This window comes from Terrapene carolina, unplaced genomic scaffold (assembly GCF_002925995.2).
Source record: "Terrapene carolina triunguis isolate 2854851 unplaced genomic scaffold, T_m_triunguis-2.0 Scaffold130, whole genome shotgun sequence".
Taxonomy (NCBI): domain Eukaryota; kingdom Metazoa; phylum Chordata; order Testudines; family Emydidae; genus Terrapene; species Terrapene triunguis.
Window position 1 is genome coordinate 39,690,874 of NW_020664481.1, and position 17,036 is coordinate 39,707,909.

General features: G+C 44.9%; 1 protein-coding gene across 1 annotated transcript in view; it reads left to right on the top strand.

The window, feature by feature from the left end:
* Nucleotides 1-17,036, top strand: part of CMTM4 (CKLF like MARVEL transmembrane domain containing 4) — a 55,771-nt gene that overhangs the window by 20,936 nt on the left and 17,799 nt on the right. The window contains exon 2 of the mRNA XM_026652801.2: nucleotides 16,821-16,997. Within this exon, the coding sequence (XP_026508586.1) occupies nucleotides 16,821-16,997 (177 nt within the window). The remainder of the gene's footprint in view (nucleotides 1-16,820; nucleotides 16,998-17,036) is intronic.

The window sequence follows — 17,036 nt, forward strand, 5'->3', positions numbered from 1 at the left end:
GATTAAGGCAGCTAAATCCGAATTAAAGTCCTAGTGTAGACCAGGCCTGAGTCTGCACCATTATGTACACATTCTTCATCAGCCTAGGGTCTAGCCCAGGGGTCAGCAACCTTTCTGAAGTGGTGTGCCGAGTCTTCATTTATTCACTCTGATTTAAGATTTCGCGTGCCAGTGATACATTTTAACTTTTTTAGACGGTCTCTTTCTAGAAGTCTATAATATATAACTAAACAATTGTTGTATGTAAAATAAATAAGGTTTTTAAAATATTTAAGGAACTTCATTTAAAATTAAATTAAAATGCAGAGCCCCCGGACCGGTGGCCAGGACCTGGTCAGTGTGAGTGCCACTGAAAATCAGCTCGCGTGCCGCCTTTGGCACGCGTGCCATAGATTGCCTACCCCTGGTCTAGAGTTTTAATTCCAAGTAGTAACTCAGGTTTAAATGGCAAAGTGAAGCTGTACTAATTTGATCACTATGAAGAGATACTATCATTTGTTTCAAAAGAATCCTGGAAGAAGCCAATTATTTAGACTTAAATTTTATGGTAGTTGATTATTTCATACTATCTCAGAACTACAGTATTCAAACTTTCAAAACTTATTATTTAGCAGGGAATGTATGTGATTGTTAATAAAAATACTCTCCATCCTGTATATCTGTCTCTTATTTTTCAATAATGCCTAGTGCAAATAGGACTTCTGATAAAACATTTTATTCTTCAGATGTCATAGCTCTTACAGCTGGACATGAGTGAAGAAGACACAAGGGAATGAATCCGCATACCTGTCACAATATTTAATGCAACACTGAAGCAATGTACGAACATCCTTGTGACAAATTTGTATCTAGCGTTTGTGTGTGTTTGAGGGACGTGTAGACCAATGCTATTCAAATTGTGGCAAAAAATTTGAATAGTTTTCAATGGTTACACTGCAGGCAGAACCGGTAAAAAGTAAAGTTTGAGTTAATGGGAGAGTGACTTTAACTTTACTAGGACAAATGGTTGATTTTTAGATGAGGCTTAACTAAGCAAGACAAGACAAAACCTTGGTCTTCTGAGCAAAATGATATGAGCTGTGTAAGAACAGTTGTGAGTGAAATGTAGCACCTCCTGAAATTTCAAAGGAGAACTATCAGCATCTTTGTCGTCGTAGGCAGCAGTATGGGTGATGGCAGGTAACTATGGATTCAAGATCCTAATACAGATCATCATGATTGCAGAGATGGAGGACCCGAAGGTCCAAATATAGCGATGGAGGTGAATTCCAATAGGTAGCATTAGCCACAGAGGCTGTTGGTTCAAAGTTCTGGTCTTAGGCATTGAACTAAATTGTGACCGCTCCAAAAGAGCCTAAGGCATGCAGCAATAATATAAACCTGTAGCCTTATACATGCAGACAGTTGTCATGTAAAAAATGTGAACTTATTATATACAGTGTTAGAGGATTTACTTAGAATAATGTACAAACGTAACATGCCAAAAGTTTAGGGAAGTTATTTGGGTTCATGATGAAGGAAACAGCTGTGTCTGTACATTAAAAATTTCCCTGACATTAGGCCACTAGGGAAGTTAAATATTCCCTTATAGCAAAATACTGTTCATAAAATAGTATTTAAAATGGAACAAGTGTGCCGATGAAGGAAGAATAAGGACATTCAGAGCTGAGATGCTTCCAAACAGTATACAGAACACTGTTTAACAGAAACTAACTCATTACTGCACCGGGGCACTCTTTTCTTTCCGGTTGTATTGGTGATTTACATTTTTAAAAGTAATCTATTTCCACTTCAGTCAAGAATCTTTTTTAATTCATCTCAAATCAGTCCTGCTAAAATAAGACACTTGGATTAATGTCAGTGTCACAGCCCTGGCAAAGCTCCCTCAGCCAGACTTTCACCAGGCTGCTGTGTTTGGGTCCCATCATGCAAGACCTGTGTGCTTTAAACTTCCTGAGTCTGAGTAGCAGCACTGTCCAGCACTATCTTTCCATGACCTCTCTGGTACACATCCTGGGCATGTGCTCTCTGTCTGCTACCCCTTTATGGAAATGGGACCTCAGAGTCCAACTACTTATACCCCCAGCCAGGGCTGACGAGAAGGTGGGATGGAGGGTTTGGGGGGGGACAGCTGTTCTAGGGCTGTGAGGCTCAGGGCCCTGCCAAACATTTGTAATGTCTGTGTAAATAAAGAAATGGGAGGGGATGGGGACCCAGCGAACATGATCACCCCAAATTTATCTTAATGGACCTGCCCCCAGGATCAGTGTTGACCGCCATAAACACCCCAGGTGCTTACCAACACCCTTTACCATAGCTCCAACCTTTGTGAGCATTTTGGTTACAGTTTACCCCTTCAGGGACATGTGAAATGTAGATGAAGCATGTAACACACAGACTTTGCAAAAGATTCTCAAATCAATCTCTCTTTACTTTAGATAGCACAAAAGATGTACAAACCTAGATAAAACACCTATATGCCGTCCCTGCCTCAGGTTCCTCACCACTCTTGAGCAGGGGTCGGCAACGTTTGGCACGCGGCTCGCCAGGGTAAGCAGCCTAGCTGGCCGGGCCAGTTTATTTACCTGCTGACGTGGCAGGTTCTGCTGATCGCGGCCCCCACTGGCCGCGGTTTGCCGTCCCGGGCCACTGGGGGCGGCGGGAAGCCGCGGCCAGCACATCGCTCGCCCGCACCGCTTCTCGCCGCCCCCATTGGCCTGGGACGGCAAACCGCGGCGAGTGGGGGCCGCGATCGGCCGAACCTGCCGCGTCAGCAGGTAAATAAACTGGCCCGACCCCCTAGGGTGCTTACCCTGGCGAGCTGCGTGCCAAACGTTGCCGACCCCTGCTCTTGAGCATTCTTTGCATTTGGTAAGAGTCCTTGAGGGTGTCCAGGATCCCCTCTCCTTACATACGGCTTCTCCTTTGAATTATGGAATCTCTGCCTCTCTCCAGCCAGCTTCCTTCTTCCTCAGCTGGTGCCACAGTTAGAAAAGGACACCCCTACTATGAAACCATGTCTTTGTTCCTCTGTCCCTGAGTCCCTCTGGGTTTGTTTGTCCTGCTTCTGGAAAATGTCCATTTCTTCAAATCCCATCTCGGGTTGCCAGGTGTCTGGTTTTCAACCAGAATGCCCGGTCGAAAAGAGGCTCTGGCGGCTCCGGTCAGCACCGCAGACCAGGCTGTTAAAAGTCCAGTCAGCGATGCTGTGGGTCTAAGGCAGGGCTTGTCCCTACCTGTCCTGGCATCGCGCTGCGCCCCAGAAGCGGCCAGCAGGTCTGGCTCCTAGGCGGGAAGGTGGGGGAGGGCAACGGGGCTCCATGCGATGTCCCTATCCCGAGCACTGGCTCCGCACTCCCATTGGCCAGGAATCTTGGCCAGTGGGAGCTGGGGGGGCAGTGCCTGCAGGCGAGAGCATTGTGCGGAGCCTCCTGGCCCCCCTGCCTAGGAACCGGACTTGCTGGCCGCTTCCGGGGTGCAGCGTGAAGCCAGGACAGGCAGGGAGCCTGCCTTAGCCCCGCTGCCCTGGGAGCTGCCCGAGGTAAGCTCGTGCCCCAGCCCTGAGCCTCCCCCCAAACCTGGAGCGCCCTCCTGCACCCCAATCCCCAATCCCCTCATCCCCAGGCCCAGTACACCAGGCCTAAGATTGTGTGACATTGCTGCCAGACTAGCTATCCTCCTTTGTAATGGTATATTTGGAAATAAGCTGCATGTAAACTTTCTGATATTGACAAAAAAGCTACTTCCTTCTACAAATTGTTTAAAAAAACCACCTGATAAAACTGACAGCTTCCCACATATGTCCCTTCCCTGTAGTGCCCAAATCTTGGAAACTGTCATTGAGTAAATTTGATCTAACATGGTGGAAATATTACTAGATCTGCTGAACTCACAAGACTTCCATAACCTTGAATGGTGGAAACTTTACAGCTGTTATCACATCCAAACTGGAACTAGAAAATGAAACACTTTTCAGATCTGGATCAAGCTTGGCACCAAAACTGTGTCAGAGTGTGGTTAGGCTCTGGAGATTCAAACTTAACTACGTTACTTCCACCACCACCACCACAAAAAAAAAAAAAAAAAAAAAAAAAAATTCAGAGGAGGTTGAATTCAAGATTCTGGTTTTGGTCTCTTTGGCCTTGCTCACTTTTTCATTTTGTGTACCTTGAACACAATTTAGTTTATTTAAGATGCTGACTTACTAGTGCTTGCGGAACCTTTCCTTTTTATTTAACACCTTTCACCTAAAGTTTCCAGGTTTAAGAATAGAATCCCAACTTTATTTGCAGAGTTCAAGCTCTTTGCAATCATGGTAACTGAGTTTTTGAATCTTAGGCTTTGTCTACTCTGGCACTTTGTTGGCAAAACTTTTGTCATTCAGGGGTGTTAAAAAAACACCCCCCCGAACGACAAAAGTTGTACCGACAAAAAGCGCTGGTGTGAACAGCGACTCCTGCCAACAAAGCCACTGCCGCTCGTTGGGGGTGAAAGTTTTTTGTCAGCAGGAGAGCTCCCTCCTGCCTACAAACAGCAGGTACAGTGAGTGCCTTTTAGCAGCACGGCTTTAGCAGCACGGCTGTGTCGCTAAAAGCTGCGTAGTGTAGCCATAGCCTTAGTGATGCAGAGGAGGAGTGGGCAGGAAATCAGTCATCCTTCTGCTTAGGGTAAAAGGTGGTTTTTTGCTGGAGAAGCAGTATTGTGTTAAAGTCATATTATCCAAAATATTCATGTTTGTGCCTGCTGTTTTAGATGTGGGGAATGCATGTGCTTTACAAGGAGTGAGACTTGATTTCATGCATTGAGTTAGGACCATTGGGTCAAGTAAAATGAAAACAATATATCTATATTTGAATGCAAGAAAAAGTTAATTTTTTTTTAATGTTTTTAAAGTTTTGTAAAAGCAATTTATTCCTTGTATACTGTATGTATGTATTGTACTGTACCACTAATCTAAACAGTCTGGAAATAAAAAATGTCTTGGTAGTGTGACAGTATTACTAAAATTTTGTGGGTATTTTTCAGGCAGAAAAAATGCTGACCATTTTGTGGTTTTTCTGAAATCGTGTGCAATTATGTCATTTAACCAGACAATAAGGCTTTCTGTGGTGCTTTTAGATAAACAGGAAAACTCGCTTTTTACTTTGTCTGTTTTCATTACAGAACCAGCCTTTATTTTTAGTGCTTAAGTTGTTTAATATGCAAAAATAAAGCACACAGTAAATTTTATCATTGATAGGAAAATGTGCCGTCAATAATCTTCAAAAAGCTCCTGTTCAAGTTTGGTGTCTGTTGCTACAGGTTTTATTATTTCACTTAAGACAAAATCAATTATTGTATTTAAAATGTATGTGTATGCGTAACTGACGCAATTGTAATCCATTTACTTGGCCATAGGGCATTTGACTCCTTTGCTAAGAGTAATTTTCTTCTATGCTGAGAGTCCAGCATTTTAAAAACCCTACATAATGAAACCCACTGCAAAATAGAATGAAAGCTGCAGTTTTATTGCAGCAACCAGTCTTCGTGTTGGGCAGAGCTGAGCACTGTACAGTCTGGCAGTCATAGGCTATGTCTACACTACTGCGGAAAGTCAACCTACGCTACGCAACTCCAGCTATGTGAATAACGTAGCTGGAGTCGACGTACTTTAGGTCAAGTTACCACAGAGTCTACACCGCGGGGGGTTGACGGAAGAAAATCTCCTGTCGACTTACCTTACTCTTCTCATCGGGGGTAGAGTACAGGGGTCAACTGAAAAGCGATCTGTTGATTTGCGGGTCTTTAGTAGACCTGCTAAATTGACCGCAGGTGGATCGATCTCAGAGCGTCGATTCCGGCTGTAGTGTAGACCTGCCCATAGACTCAGGCCTGGTCTACACTACGAGTTTAGGTCGAATTTAGCAGCATTAAATCGAATTAAGCCTGGACACGTCCACACGATGAAGCCCTTTTTTTCGACTTAAAGGGCTCTTTAAACCGGTTTCTTTACTCCACCTCCGACGAGGGGATTAGCGCTAAAATCGGCCTTTGCGGGTCGGATTTGGGGTAGTGTGGATGGAATTCGACATTATTGGCCTCCAGGAGCTATCCCACAGTGCTTCATTGTGACCGCTCTGGACAGCACTCTCAACTCAGATGCACTGACCAGGTAGACAGGAAAAGCCCCGCGAACTTCTGAATTTCATTTCCTGTTTGCCCAGCGTGGAGAGCACAGGTGACCACGCAGAGCTCATCAGCACAGGTAACCATGATGGAGTCCCAGGATCGCAAAAGAGCTCCAGCATGGACCGAACGGGAGGTACGGGATCTGCTCGCCATATGGGGAGACGAATCAGTGCTAGCTGAACTCCATAGCAGTAAACGAAATGGCAAAATATTAGAAAAAGTCTCAAAGGCCATGAAGGACAGAGGCCATAACAGGGACGCACAGCAGTGCTGTCTGAAAATTAAGGAGCTAAGGCAAGCCTACCACAAAGCCAGAGAGGCAAACGGAAGGTCCGGGGCAGAGCCGCAAACATGCCGCTTCTACGCGGAGCTGCATGCCATGTTAGGGGGTGCAGCCACCACTACCCCAACTGTGTGCTTTGACTCCATCAATGGAGAATCACGCAACAGGGAAGCGGGTTCGGGGTACGAGGAAGATAGCTCACAGCAAGGAAGCGGAGAAACCGGTTTCCCCAACAGCCAGGATATGTTTATCACCCTGGACCTGGAACCAGTAACCCCGAACTCACCCAAGGCGTGCTCCCAGACCCTGAGGGCACACAAGGGACCTCTGGTGAGTGTACCTTTGTAAATATTACACATGGTTTAAAAGCAAGCGTGTTTAATGATTAATTTGCCCTGGCAATCGCGGCCAGTACAGCTACTGGAAAAGTCTGTTAACGTGTATGGGGATGGAGCGGAAATCCTCCAGGGACATCTCCAGAAAGCTCTCCTTCATGTACTCCCAAAGCCTCTGCAAAAGGTTTCTGGGGAGGGCTGCCTTATCCCGTCCGCCATGGTAGGACATTTTACCACGCCAGGCCAGTAGCACGTAGTCTGGAATCATTGCATAACAAAGCATGGCAGCGTATGGTCCCGGTGTTTGCTGGCATGCAGACAACATCCATTCCTTATCTCTCTTTGTTATCCTCAGGAGAGTGATATCATTCACGGTCACCTGGTTGAAATGGGGTGATTTTATTAAGGGGACATTCAGAGGTGCCTGTTCCTGCTCGGCTGAACAGAAATGTTCCCCGCTGTTAGCCACGCGGTGGGGGGGAGGGGTGAAGTGATCATCCCAGAGAATTGGGTGTGTGTGTGTGTGGGGGGGGGGGGTAGTTGGGTTTGTGCTGCATGTTAACCCGGAAACCGCAGCCCCTCCTTTTACATTGCAAACCCATTTTAAATGGCCAACCCAACGGGTGCTTGGTATGGGAAATGAGGGCGCTACTGTTTGAAACCATTCCCACATGTTAAGAAGGTTAAAAAAGCCAAAAGACTGTGGCTTACCATGGCTGCCTGCAAGCCGAAATCTGTTGCCTGGCACTGCGTGAGTGATCTCTCACACCAAACCGGCAATTTAACGTGAAAGAGTGTACCCATTGTTCTCTAAAATGTGTCTTTTTTAACCACTTCTCCCATTTCCTCCACCAGCTGCAAATGTTTCTCCTTCGCATAGGCTAGTGAAGATTAGAAGGAGAAAACGGCGGACGCGGGATATGTTATGTTCTCGGAGCTCCAGATGTCCTCCCACGCTGACAGAGCACAGCAGAATGCGTGGAGGCAGTCAATGTCAGAGTGCAAAAAAGCACAATATGAACGAGAGGAGAGGTGGCGAGCTGAATCGCGGGCTGAAGAGAGCAAGTGGCGGGCTGAAGAGGATAGATGGCGTCAGCTTGCTGACAGAAGGCAAGAGTCGATGCTGTGGCTGCTGGAGCATCAAACTGATATGCTCCAGCGTATGATTGAGCTGCAGGAAAGGCAGCAGGAGCAGAGACCGCCGCTACAGCCCCTGTGTAACCAACAGCCCTCCTCCCCAAGTTCCATAGCCTCCTCACCCAGACGCCCAAGAACGCGGTGGGGGGGCCTCTGGCCACCCAGTCACTCCACCCCAGATGATTGCCCGAGCATCAGAAGGCTGGCCTTCAATAAGTGTTAAAGTTTTAAAGTTTTAAACTGCAGTGTGTCCTTTTCCTTCCCTCCTCCCCCACCCCTCCCGGGCTACCTTGGCAGTAATCCCCCTAGTTGTGTGATAAATTAATAAAGAATGCATGAATGTGAAGTAACAATGACTTTATTGCCTCTGCAAGCGGTGCTCGAAGTGGGGAGGGGAGGGTGGTTAGTTTACAGGGAAGTAGAGTGAACCGGGGGGGCGGGGCGGAGGGTTCATCAAGGAGCAACAAACAGAAGTTTCACACCGTAGCCTGGCCAGTCACAAAACTGGTTTTCAAAGCTTCTCTGATGCGCACCGCGTCCTGCTGTACTCTTCTAATCGCCCTGGTGTCTGGCTGCGCGTAATCAGCGGCCAGGCGATTTGCCTCAACCTCCCACCCCGCCATAAATGTCTCCCCCTTACTCTGGCAGATATTGTGGAGCGCACAGCAAGCAGCAATAACAATTGGAATATTGGCTTCGCTGAGGTCTATCCGAGTCAGTAAACTGCGCCAGCGTGCTTTTAAACGTCCAAATGCACATTCCACCACCATTCGGCACTTGCTCAGCCTGTAGTTGAACAGGTCCTGACTACTGTCCAGGCTGCCTGTGTACAGCTTCATGAGCCATGGCATTAAGGGGTAGGCTGGGTCCCCAAGGATCACGATAGGCATTTCAACATCCCCAACGGTTATTTTCTGGTCCGGGAAGAAAGTCCCTTCCTCCAGCTTTTGAAACAGACCAGAGTTCCTGAAGACGCGAGCATCATGTACCTTTCCCGGCCATCCCACGTTGATGTTAGTGAAACGTCCCTTGTGATCCACCAGGGCTTGCAGCAGCATTGAAAAGTACCCTTTTCGGTTTATGTACTCGCTGGCTTGGTGCTTCGGTGACAAGATAGGGATATGGGTTCCGTCTATCGCTCCACCACAGTTAGGGAATCCCACTGCAGCAAAGCCATCCACTATGACCTGCAAGTTTCCCAGAGTCACTACCCTTGATACCGGCAGGTCTTTGATTGCGTTGGCTACTTGGATCACAGCAGCCCCCACAGTAGATTTGCCCACTCCAAATTGGTTCCCGACTGACTGGTAGCTGTCTGGCGTTGCAAGCTTCCACAGGGCTATCGCCACTCGCTTCTCAACTGTGAGGGCTGCTCTCATCCTGGTATTCTGGCGCTTCAGGGCAGGGGAAAGCAAGTCACAAAGTTCCATGAAAGTGCCCTTACGCATGCGAAAGTTTCACAGCCACTGGGAATCGTCCCACACCTGCAACACGATGCGGTCCCACCAGTCTGTGCTTGTTTCCTGGGCCCAGAATCGGCGTTCCACGGCATGAACCTGCCCCAGTAACACCATGATTTGCACATTGCTGGGACCTGTACTTTGTGAGAGGTCTATGTCCATGTCAATTTCCTCATCACTCTCGTCGCCGCGCTGCAATCGCCTCCTCGCCTGGTTTTGCTTTGGCATGTTCTGACTCTGCATATACTCCAGGACAATGCGCATGGTGTTCATAGTGCTCATAATTGCTGCGGTGATCTGAGCGGGCTCCATGATCCCAGTGCTATGGCGTCTGGGCTGAAAAAAGGCGCGAAACTATTGTCTGAGGGAGGGAAGGAGGGGCGAGTGACGACATGGCTTACAGGTACAGGGAATTAAAATCAAGAAAGGTGGCTGTGCATCAGGGAGAAACACAAACAACTGTCACACAGAATGGCCCCCCCAAAGATTGAACTCAAAACCCTGGGTTTAGCAGGCCGTTGATTTCACGGAGGGAGGGGGAAGCAAATGAATACAGAACAAATCTGGTCCATCTATTTTTTACATCTTAAGCTGGCAGCAGACGGTGCAGCATGACTAATAGCCATCGGCATCTTCTGGGTGCTTGGCAGAAGATGCTGTACTACGACTGCTAGCCATCATCGTCAAGACGGTTCAATAGGACTGCCGGCAGGACTGAGTCTCCAGGAGACAAAACATGTCTGCCCAGGTGCCTCTCACTGAGGAATACGACGACGATGGATACCAGTCATAATACACCATCTACTGCCAAAAGGCAAGGAGCTGCTGCTGTATAGCAATGCAGTACCACGTCTGCCGGCACCCAGATGACATATGGTGACGCTGAGCTGAGCTGAGCTGAGCGGGCTCCATGCTTGCCGTGGTATGTTGTCTGCACAGGTAACCCAGGTAAAAAGGCGCGAATCGATTGTCTGCCGTTGCTCTGACAGAGGGGGAGGGGCCTGACGACATGTACCCAGAACCCCCCGCGACACTGTTTTTGCATCATCAGGCATTGGGATCTCAACCCAGAATTCCAATGGGCGGCGGAGACTGTGGGAACTGTGGGATAGCTACCCACAGTGCAACGCTCCGGAAGTCGATGCTAGCCTCGGTACTGTGGACGCGGCCCGCCAACTTAATGCACTTAGAGCATTTTATGTGGAGGGACACACAATCGACTGTATAAAACCGATTTCTATAAAACCGGCTCCTATAAATTCGACCTAATTTCGTAGTGTAGACATACCCTAACATAGCTTCAAAATCATCTGGCTCTCTACTGAAAAACACAAGATTTCTGCCTGAAGGGGGTAAAAGAAGCTTGAAAGAACCCTCTGCCCAATAATGTACTTTCCTTTAAAATTTTCCTCTTCACTTTCTTTGTAGCTTAATCCTTACATTTTTATTCTGCAATAACTTCTCTATAAAACTAAGTGTATGAAGACATTTTATATTCCTGTTATCGTTATTGCAGGCTGGGCTGGTAGCACTACCTATTAATGTTGCCTGACATTTCCCATTATACAACACTGTTTTTCAGTTGCATTTAACTTTGCTAATCTTTAACAGTTTGAACTGAAATTTTTCATGTCGGGCAGAATTTATTTATTTATTTAAATTTTAGGCAAAATGGTTCAGCTGTTTTTTTTTTTTAAAAAAAAGCTGGGGGAAAAAAGGATTTACCCAATTTTTTAAAAAAAAAAAAAAAAAAAATTCTGGTGACCTTTTTCTTTGAACAGCTCTAATACCCCATGCTTTGGAGCAGAAACTTTAAATTTGGTGGGGAATGGTTTTTTGGGGTTTTTTTTTTTTTTAGGGTTGTGCCTTTTGCCGTCCCTATGAAAATCTGCCCAATTTGGCCAAGTTTTAAGCCTTTGAAAAATTGCAGTTTCCATGTGCTCATTAGAGACTTCTTTGACTTTCAGCAGCTAAAATCTTGAAAGATTCCATTCTCATTGAACATGTGCAAGCCTCTTGCAGCTTCTTGTGCTGACCAAAGTGCACGTGCATCATCTCCAAAGTGATTGAGCATGGTCCAGCCCAAGGGTACAGGGGCTCAGAAGGACTTTCTCTGTAATGGCTGACATGCACTGGATCCGAGAGTAGGGATACTCCGATTTTTCACAGGTTGGGTGTTGGCCTAATGCAGGGGTCGGCAATGTTTGGCACGTGGCTCGCCAGGGTAAGCACCGTGGCGGGCCGGGCCAGTTTATTTACCTGCTGATGCGGCAGGTTCGGCCGATCGCGGCCCCCACTCGCCGCGGTTCGCCGTCCCGGGCCAATAGGGGCGCCGAGAAGCGGCGCGGGCGAGGGATGTGCTGGCCGCGGCTTCCCCCTGCCCCCATTGGCCCGGGACGGCGAACCGTGGCCAGTGGGGGCCGCAAGCAGCCGAACCTGCCGCGTCAGCAGGTAAATAAACTGGCCCGGCGCGCCAAGGTGCTTACCCTGGCGAGCCGCGTGCCAAACGTTGCCGACCCCTGGCCTAATGCTTCCTTCATTAAAGGCAGTGGTAAAATTCCATTAAGTGGGTGCAGAGTTATGCCAACATTTAAATGCTTTTGAAAATCTCACTTTTAACTTTATGTTCAATGTTTGTACCCTAAGCTGAAGCAGTTGCAATTATTTTTTATCAATTTTTAATCATGTTTTTCCTCCAAGAAAGATCAATGTTGGCCCACTCCAAGAAAACATGCATAATTCCAAGTTAATGCAATAAAATTTTGCTTAAATGACTATGCTAACACCACATGATTTTGCTTTCAGTCCATTAATATAGGAATAGCACTTTACTTACAGGAGTGTGTCTCACAGGTGAATGCCCTTTCTCCTATATTGAATAATAAAGTGCAGTCTACACGTAATAATTGCTCAAAAGTTTTAGTACTTTCTTATCCATCATAACTCAGGACTAGGAAATTAACACATTTTGTGCAAAATTCATCATGCTAGGTGTCTCTTTTACCCTATGTTTGTCTCTAATTTTGTATAAGGCGATGGTTCCCTTTTAAGCTTACTGTTGAGATGAATACGTAGGGGAAAAGCAGTTCATCAGCAGAACAAAAAGACCCCATATGCTGCACGGTAGTTTCCAGTTGTAATGATCAATCTGACCCAGTTTTTAGCTCCTCCTATCGAATTTTTTTGGTTACTCTGGCACAATTATGTATTGTGTATACTTTAGGAATGGGGTTAGAATTGCACAGAATCATGTACTGTAATCTATCTAGAGAATGTTGTACAATACATTTATTATAATATAAAACACTTGAGAGCATTTTAAAAAGGCTGTTGGAGCTGTTTTTGGACTACAGTTATATAAATCACGATGTGTGAGGCTTTTCAATGTAACTTCTAAAAGAGTTTAGAAGTTAGCCAATTAACAGCTCAAGTTTAGTTGCAAAAGCTTGATATTAATGCTCATGAATAAATTGAAGGTTCATAAAAGTGCTCTCTTCCTCTGAAGTTAGTAATTCAAATTACTGTCAATTGTGAGGCAGCTATTTACAGTAATGTTAGACTTTATTATGTGTTGTTAATGCAAGATCAGGCCACCTCCTGGCAGACTATCCTGCTTTTAGTTTAGCAGACTCTTCACATCAACGTTTGACTTTTGTATATAGCCATTGTGATTGACAGGTTTTATTTTTGCTATGTAATGTCAAGGTTGGACCCAAACCTAGCAGTTATATTCAGTGTTTTAATCTGTTTGTTTACACTGTGCTCAGTTAAAAAATATTGTTTAGACATACCTGTGATTGCAACATGTGTAGATATACCCGAGCTAGCAGAAATTGATCGTGACTTTTTGTGACTGGACTTTTTTGCTTAGGTGCTTTTTGTAGTAGTGATGGAGAGATTGTGTTCATAAGGGTTGGATTGAGTTGTATCTTAGTAAGTGCCTATGTTGTTCTTTAAATCTAAATGTATAGTCACACCACAATGAAGAAGTAGACAGAAACAAGACATAGTATGAGTTTCCTTGAAATTATTAATATTGATACGGGAAACCATCAAACACTAATGTAACCATAAATTTCTTCATTAAATCCAAAAGCCAAATGGTATTTATACAATTGCTGTAAATATGCCTAAAAAGCCTAACTAATAAGCAATTTACTACATCAAAACGGTAACAAAATATTTATAAGCATTTGATCAAGATACTTACAAACGGGCTAAACCTGGGGTGCTAAGACCCATGTTATTTTCTTAATTAAACTTAGGCTAACTTTAATACTTTAGTTTTATATATGTCTTCTACAAGTGCTTATGTGCCCCTAATTACATTAGTATCATACAATTTTTAGAGTGTTTACCCTAGACATCAATTTGAGGGAGGGAAGTCCTATTATTTCTGTTTTAGATGGGGAACTGGGAACCAGAAAGACTAAGTGACTTGCCCAATTTCACACAGGAAGTCTGTGGCAAAGCAGAAAATTGAGTCAGTCTCCTGAGTCCCCGGCTAGTGCCCTAAGCACTGGACCATCTTTCCTCTCACAATATGGTTTCTCAGATGAGGAGAGGTGAGTCTCTACCTTAATCAAGGATCATGTTTTAGAGGAGCTATAGAGAAAGAACAAAGAACAGAACATAAAATATTCATGTTTTTCTTTTTTTTAAATCTCTAAAGGCATTAGGCCGTAATTACAGAAAATCATCTAGGAGATCTAAAATCGGTATAGGAAGGGATATTGGACATGAACAATTCTGTTTTCACCAGTTCATTCCTTTTGGCAGAAGTCCTACAATCCCATAGCTGACTTGCCCTGGTTAACTTAACATTTCTAACTACAACAGATGTGAGGACCTCACAGAAACTGTTGTGAGAGCTGAAATGGGAGAGCACTTCGAAAAGTGCTAGCCTGATTAAGTCCTGCTCATGCCTGACTGAACTGATGAAACTGGTGATACTAGCCCTTGAGGCAGGCCAGAGGAGAAAAGTGTGTGCTTGGAATAGAGTTGTATAGTGTTTGCCAAAGTTGTAATTACTGACTCAGTGTTTAGAGTCTAGGGTAAGAATATGAGACGAGAACTGTATGCACAGCATTGCCCCATTGAAGTCTCTGGAAGTTTTGCAATTAAGTTCAGTGGGGATAGAATTTTCCCTTCTGTTATGGGTGCAATAGTCTTTTGATACTCTTTGCTGTTTGATATATAAAGAAGGCTTGAAAGTTATATTTCTCCTTGTGTTTTACATTTAGAAACTAACAGATAAATAGAGTTTAAACAGTCTGACTAAAAACTCCCACCTCCCCATAGTTGCTTAATTTCATCTCTTAGGACTCTAGTGATGTTATCTTGCTACTTCTCCAGTCACTGTAGAGTCTTCCAGGCTAAACAGAATTTCTGAGAAGCAGGGGGGGGGAACGCCTTTTTTGGGGGTGAGGTGGGTAATCAACATCAAACATCCTTCAGGCTGCCTTTATAGATGTCACAGATCTGGCTGAACTCCTGTTGGACACTCACGAGGCTGCTGTGAGGGGATCCACCTCACTGGGCCCCCTGTGCTTTAAGCCTCCAGAGTCAGAATGGAGTCCAGACACTGTCCCTGGCGTGGGGTCTCTAGGCATGCTGTTGGGGTACAGATTCTGTCTAGCACCCCATTCTGAGAACTGAGACCCCATGAACCAACTGCCTAGCTCCTGGGACCGTGCTGGCGCCTTAGACTCCCTCGCAGTTTAGACATATTCTCTCCCAGAACTCCAGCCATGTGGGAACCCTGGGTTTAAAGTTTACCTCTTCAGGGGCATGTGATAGTGAAGTGAACAGACACAGATAGACTTGGCACAGGATTCTAAAATACCATTGTTCTTTACTTTATAGCATGAGAAACACAGATCCATGTAAAATAATAAACACAACTCTAGGCATTTCCCTGCCTCTGGTTTTTCACAGCTCTGAAGTGTTCTTTGGGCTTGGGAAGAGCCCTCTGGGGTGACCAGGATCCTTCCTCTCCAGCTTATGACTTCCCTTCAGAGACATGGAGCCTCCCTCTAGGTCAGCTTTCTCTGACTGTGGCCAGTTGCAGTTAAACAGTACTCCCTGCTATGAAAACCTGCCTGTCTCTTTCCCCTCTCCTCCCCAAAGTTCCTGTCCCTGCCTCAGAGAGTCTCTCAAGTTTGTGGCCCCCTACCAACACCTGGTTCCTTTGTTCTGCTGCTGGTGTTCTCCATCTTCACTTCTTCAGCCCCCTGCAGACAAGCTGAAAGAAATAGCTTCTCCCTGCTCCAGCCAGCCTCCTTAGCATACCGGTGGTTCAGTCAGAGTGCAGTTGTTATAGTTAACAACTCTCCATTGTGGCTTGTTGGGACACAGTCCTTGTCAGCAAGGGGTGGATTCCACGTTCACATAGAGGCTTTCCCTGATACAGCAATTTTCTAATAACTTCATAGTAAAACCAGGATTCTTACTTTGTACAGATAAAGTTCCCAAATTTTTCACAGCATACAAAGAACCAAGAAGGCACCTGCCCAATTTTTTCCCCACAAGTTATTTTTAAAGGGGAATTGTCAACATGAAAATTGCATTTATATCTGAATTATACCTATTATGGTTAAGACTGCTATCTGAGAGATTCCTTTTTTCTAATATTTTAGTTCATTTTACAGAGTATATTTCACTCTATCCCCTGCAGTCTTGCAAACACTTAGGACTTACGCATGTGCTTAACTTTACACCTTCATTGAATTCAATGGGACTGCTCCCTGCGCAAAGTTTAAAGCGTGTAAGCATTTGCAGGATCAGGACTTTAGACTCTTTTTCCTTTATGTGAGGCTGTAACTCAACAACAAAGGATGGGGAGGAGGGGAGAGGGGAATTAAGTATTTGCAGAAGTAGGGAATTTTCAAATCATAGCAATGGGGTGAGGTCCGTGGAGAACATTTGAAGCTATTCTAAAATTTTTATTTAAACTGACTACATTTCTAAGTTGACCGACCCTTGAAATAAATATAATGGGAAAAGGCATTTTTAAATGGTATTGATCTGGATGTGGTTGGCACTAATAAGCAAAATCAGTTGGATATTTTCTCCAAGTTCTGAAAAGACATATGAATAATTTAAAAAGGAAATAAAATGTTTGCTTTATCGTTTGCACTTTATACTGTTGGGCTTAGGAAAGGGGGTTCTTTTTTCGGTAGCCCATGACCAGTGGCTACGTTGACTTTAGATCAATATAATTTTGTTACTATAAGTTTTGTGATACATGAAGTACCCAAAAAGTCTTGCACTAATTCCTTTTATTCTTGCTTTCAAATAGTGCCCTATTCCAAACTAAAATTGCACATTCTTGAGAGTAAACTGATCATGTTCCCAATGGAAATTTCAGGAATACTTGTGGCTATTTTCAAAATGTGGAAATCTATTTATATTTTTTCCATTTGTTTTTTTTCCTAGGTTTTGGCACTGATTGCATTCATCTGCATAGAGACCATCATGGAATGCTCCCCTTGCGAAGGCCTTTATTTCTTTGAGTTTGTGAGCTGTAGTGCATTTGTAGTTACTGGAGCTTTATTGCTTATGTTCAGTCTAAATCTTCACACAAGAATACCACAGATCAACTGGAATCTTACAGTAAGTTCTCATCCAAATTTTCATATTGTAAAAATAGCT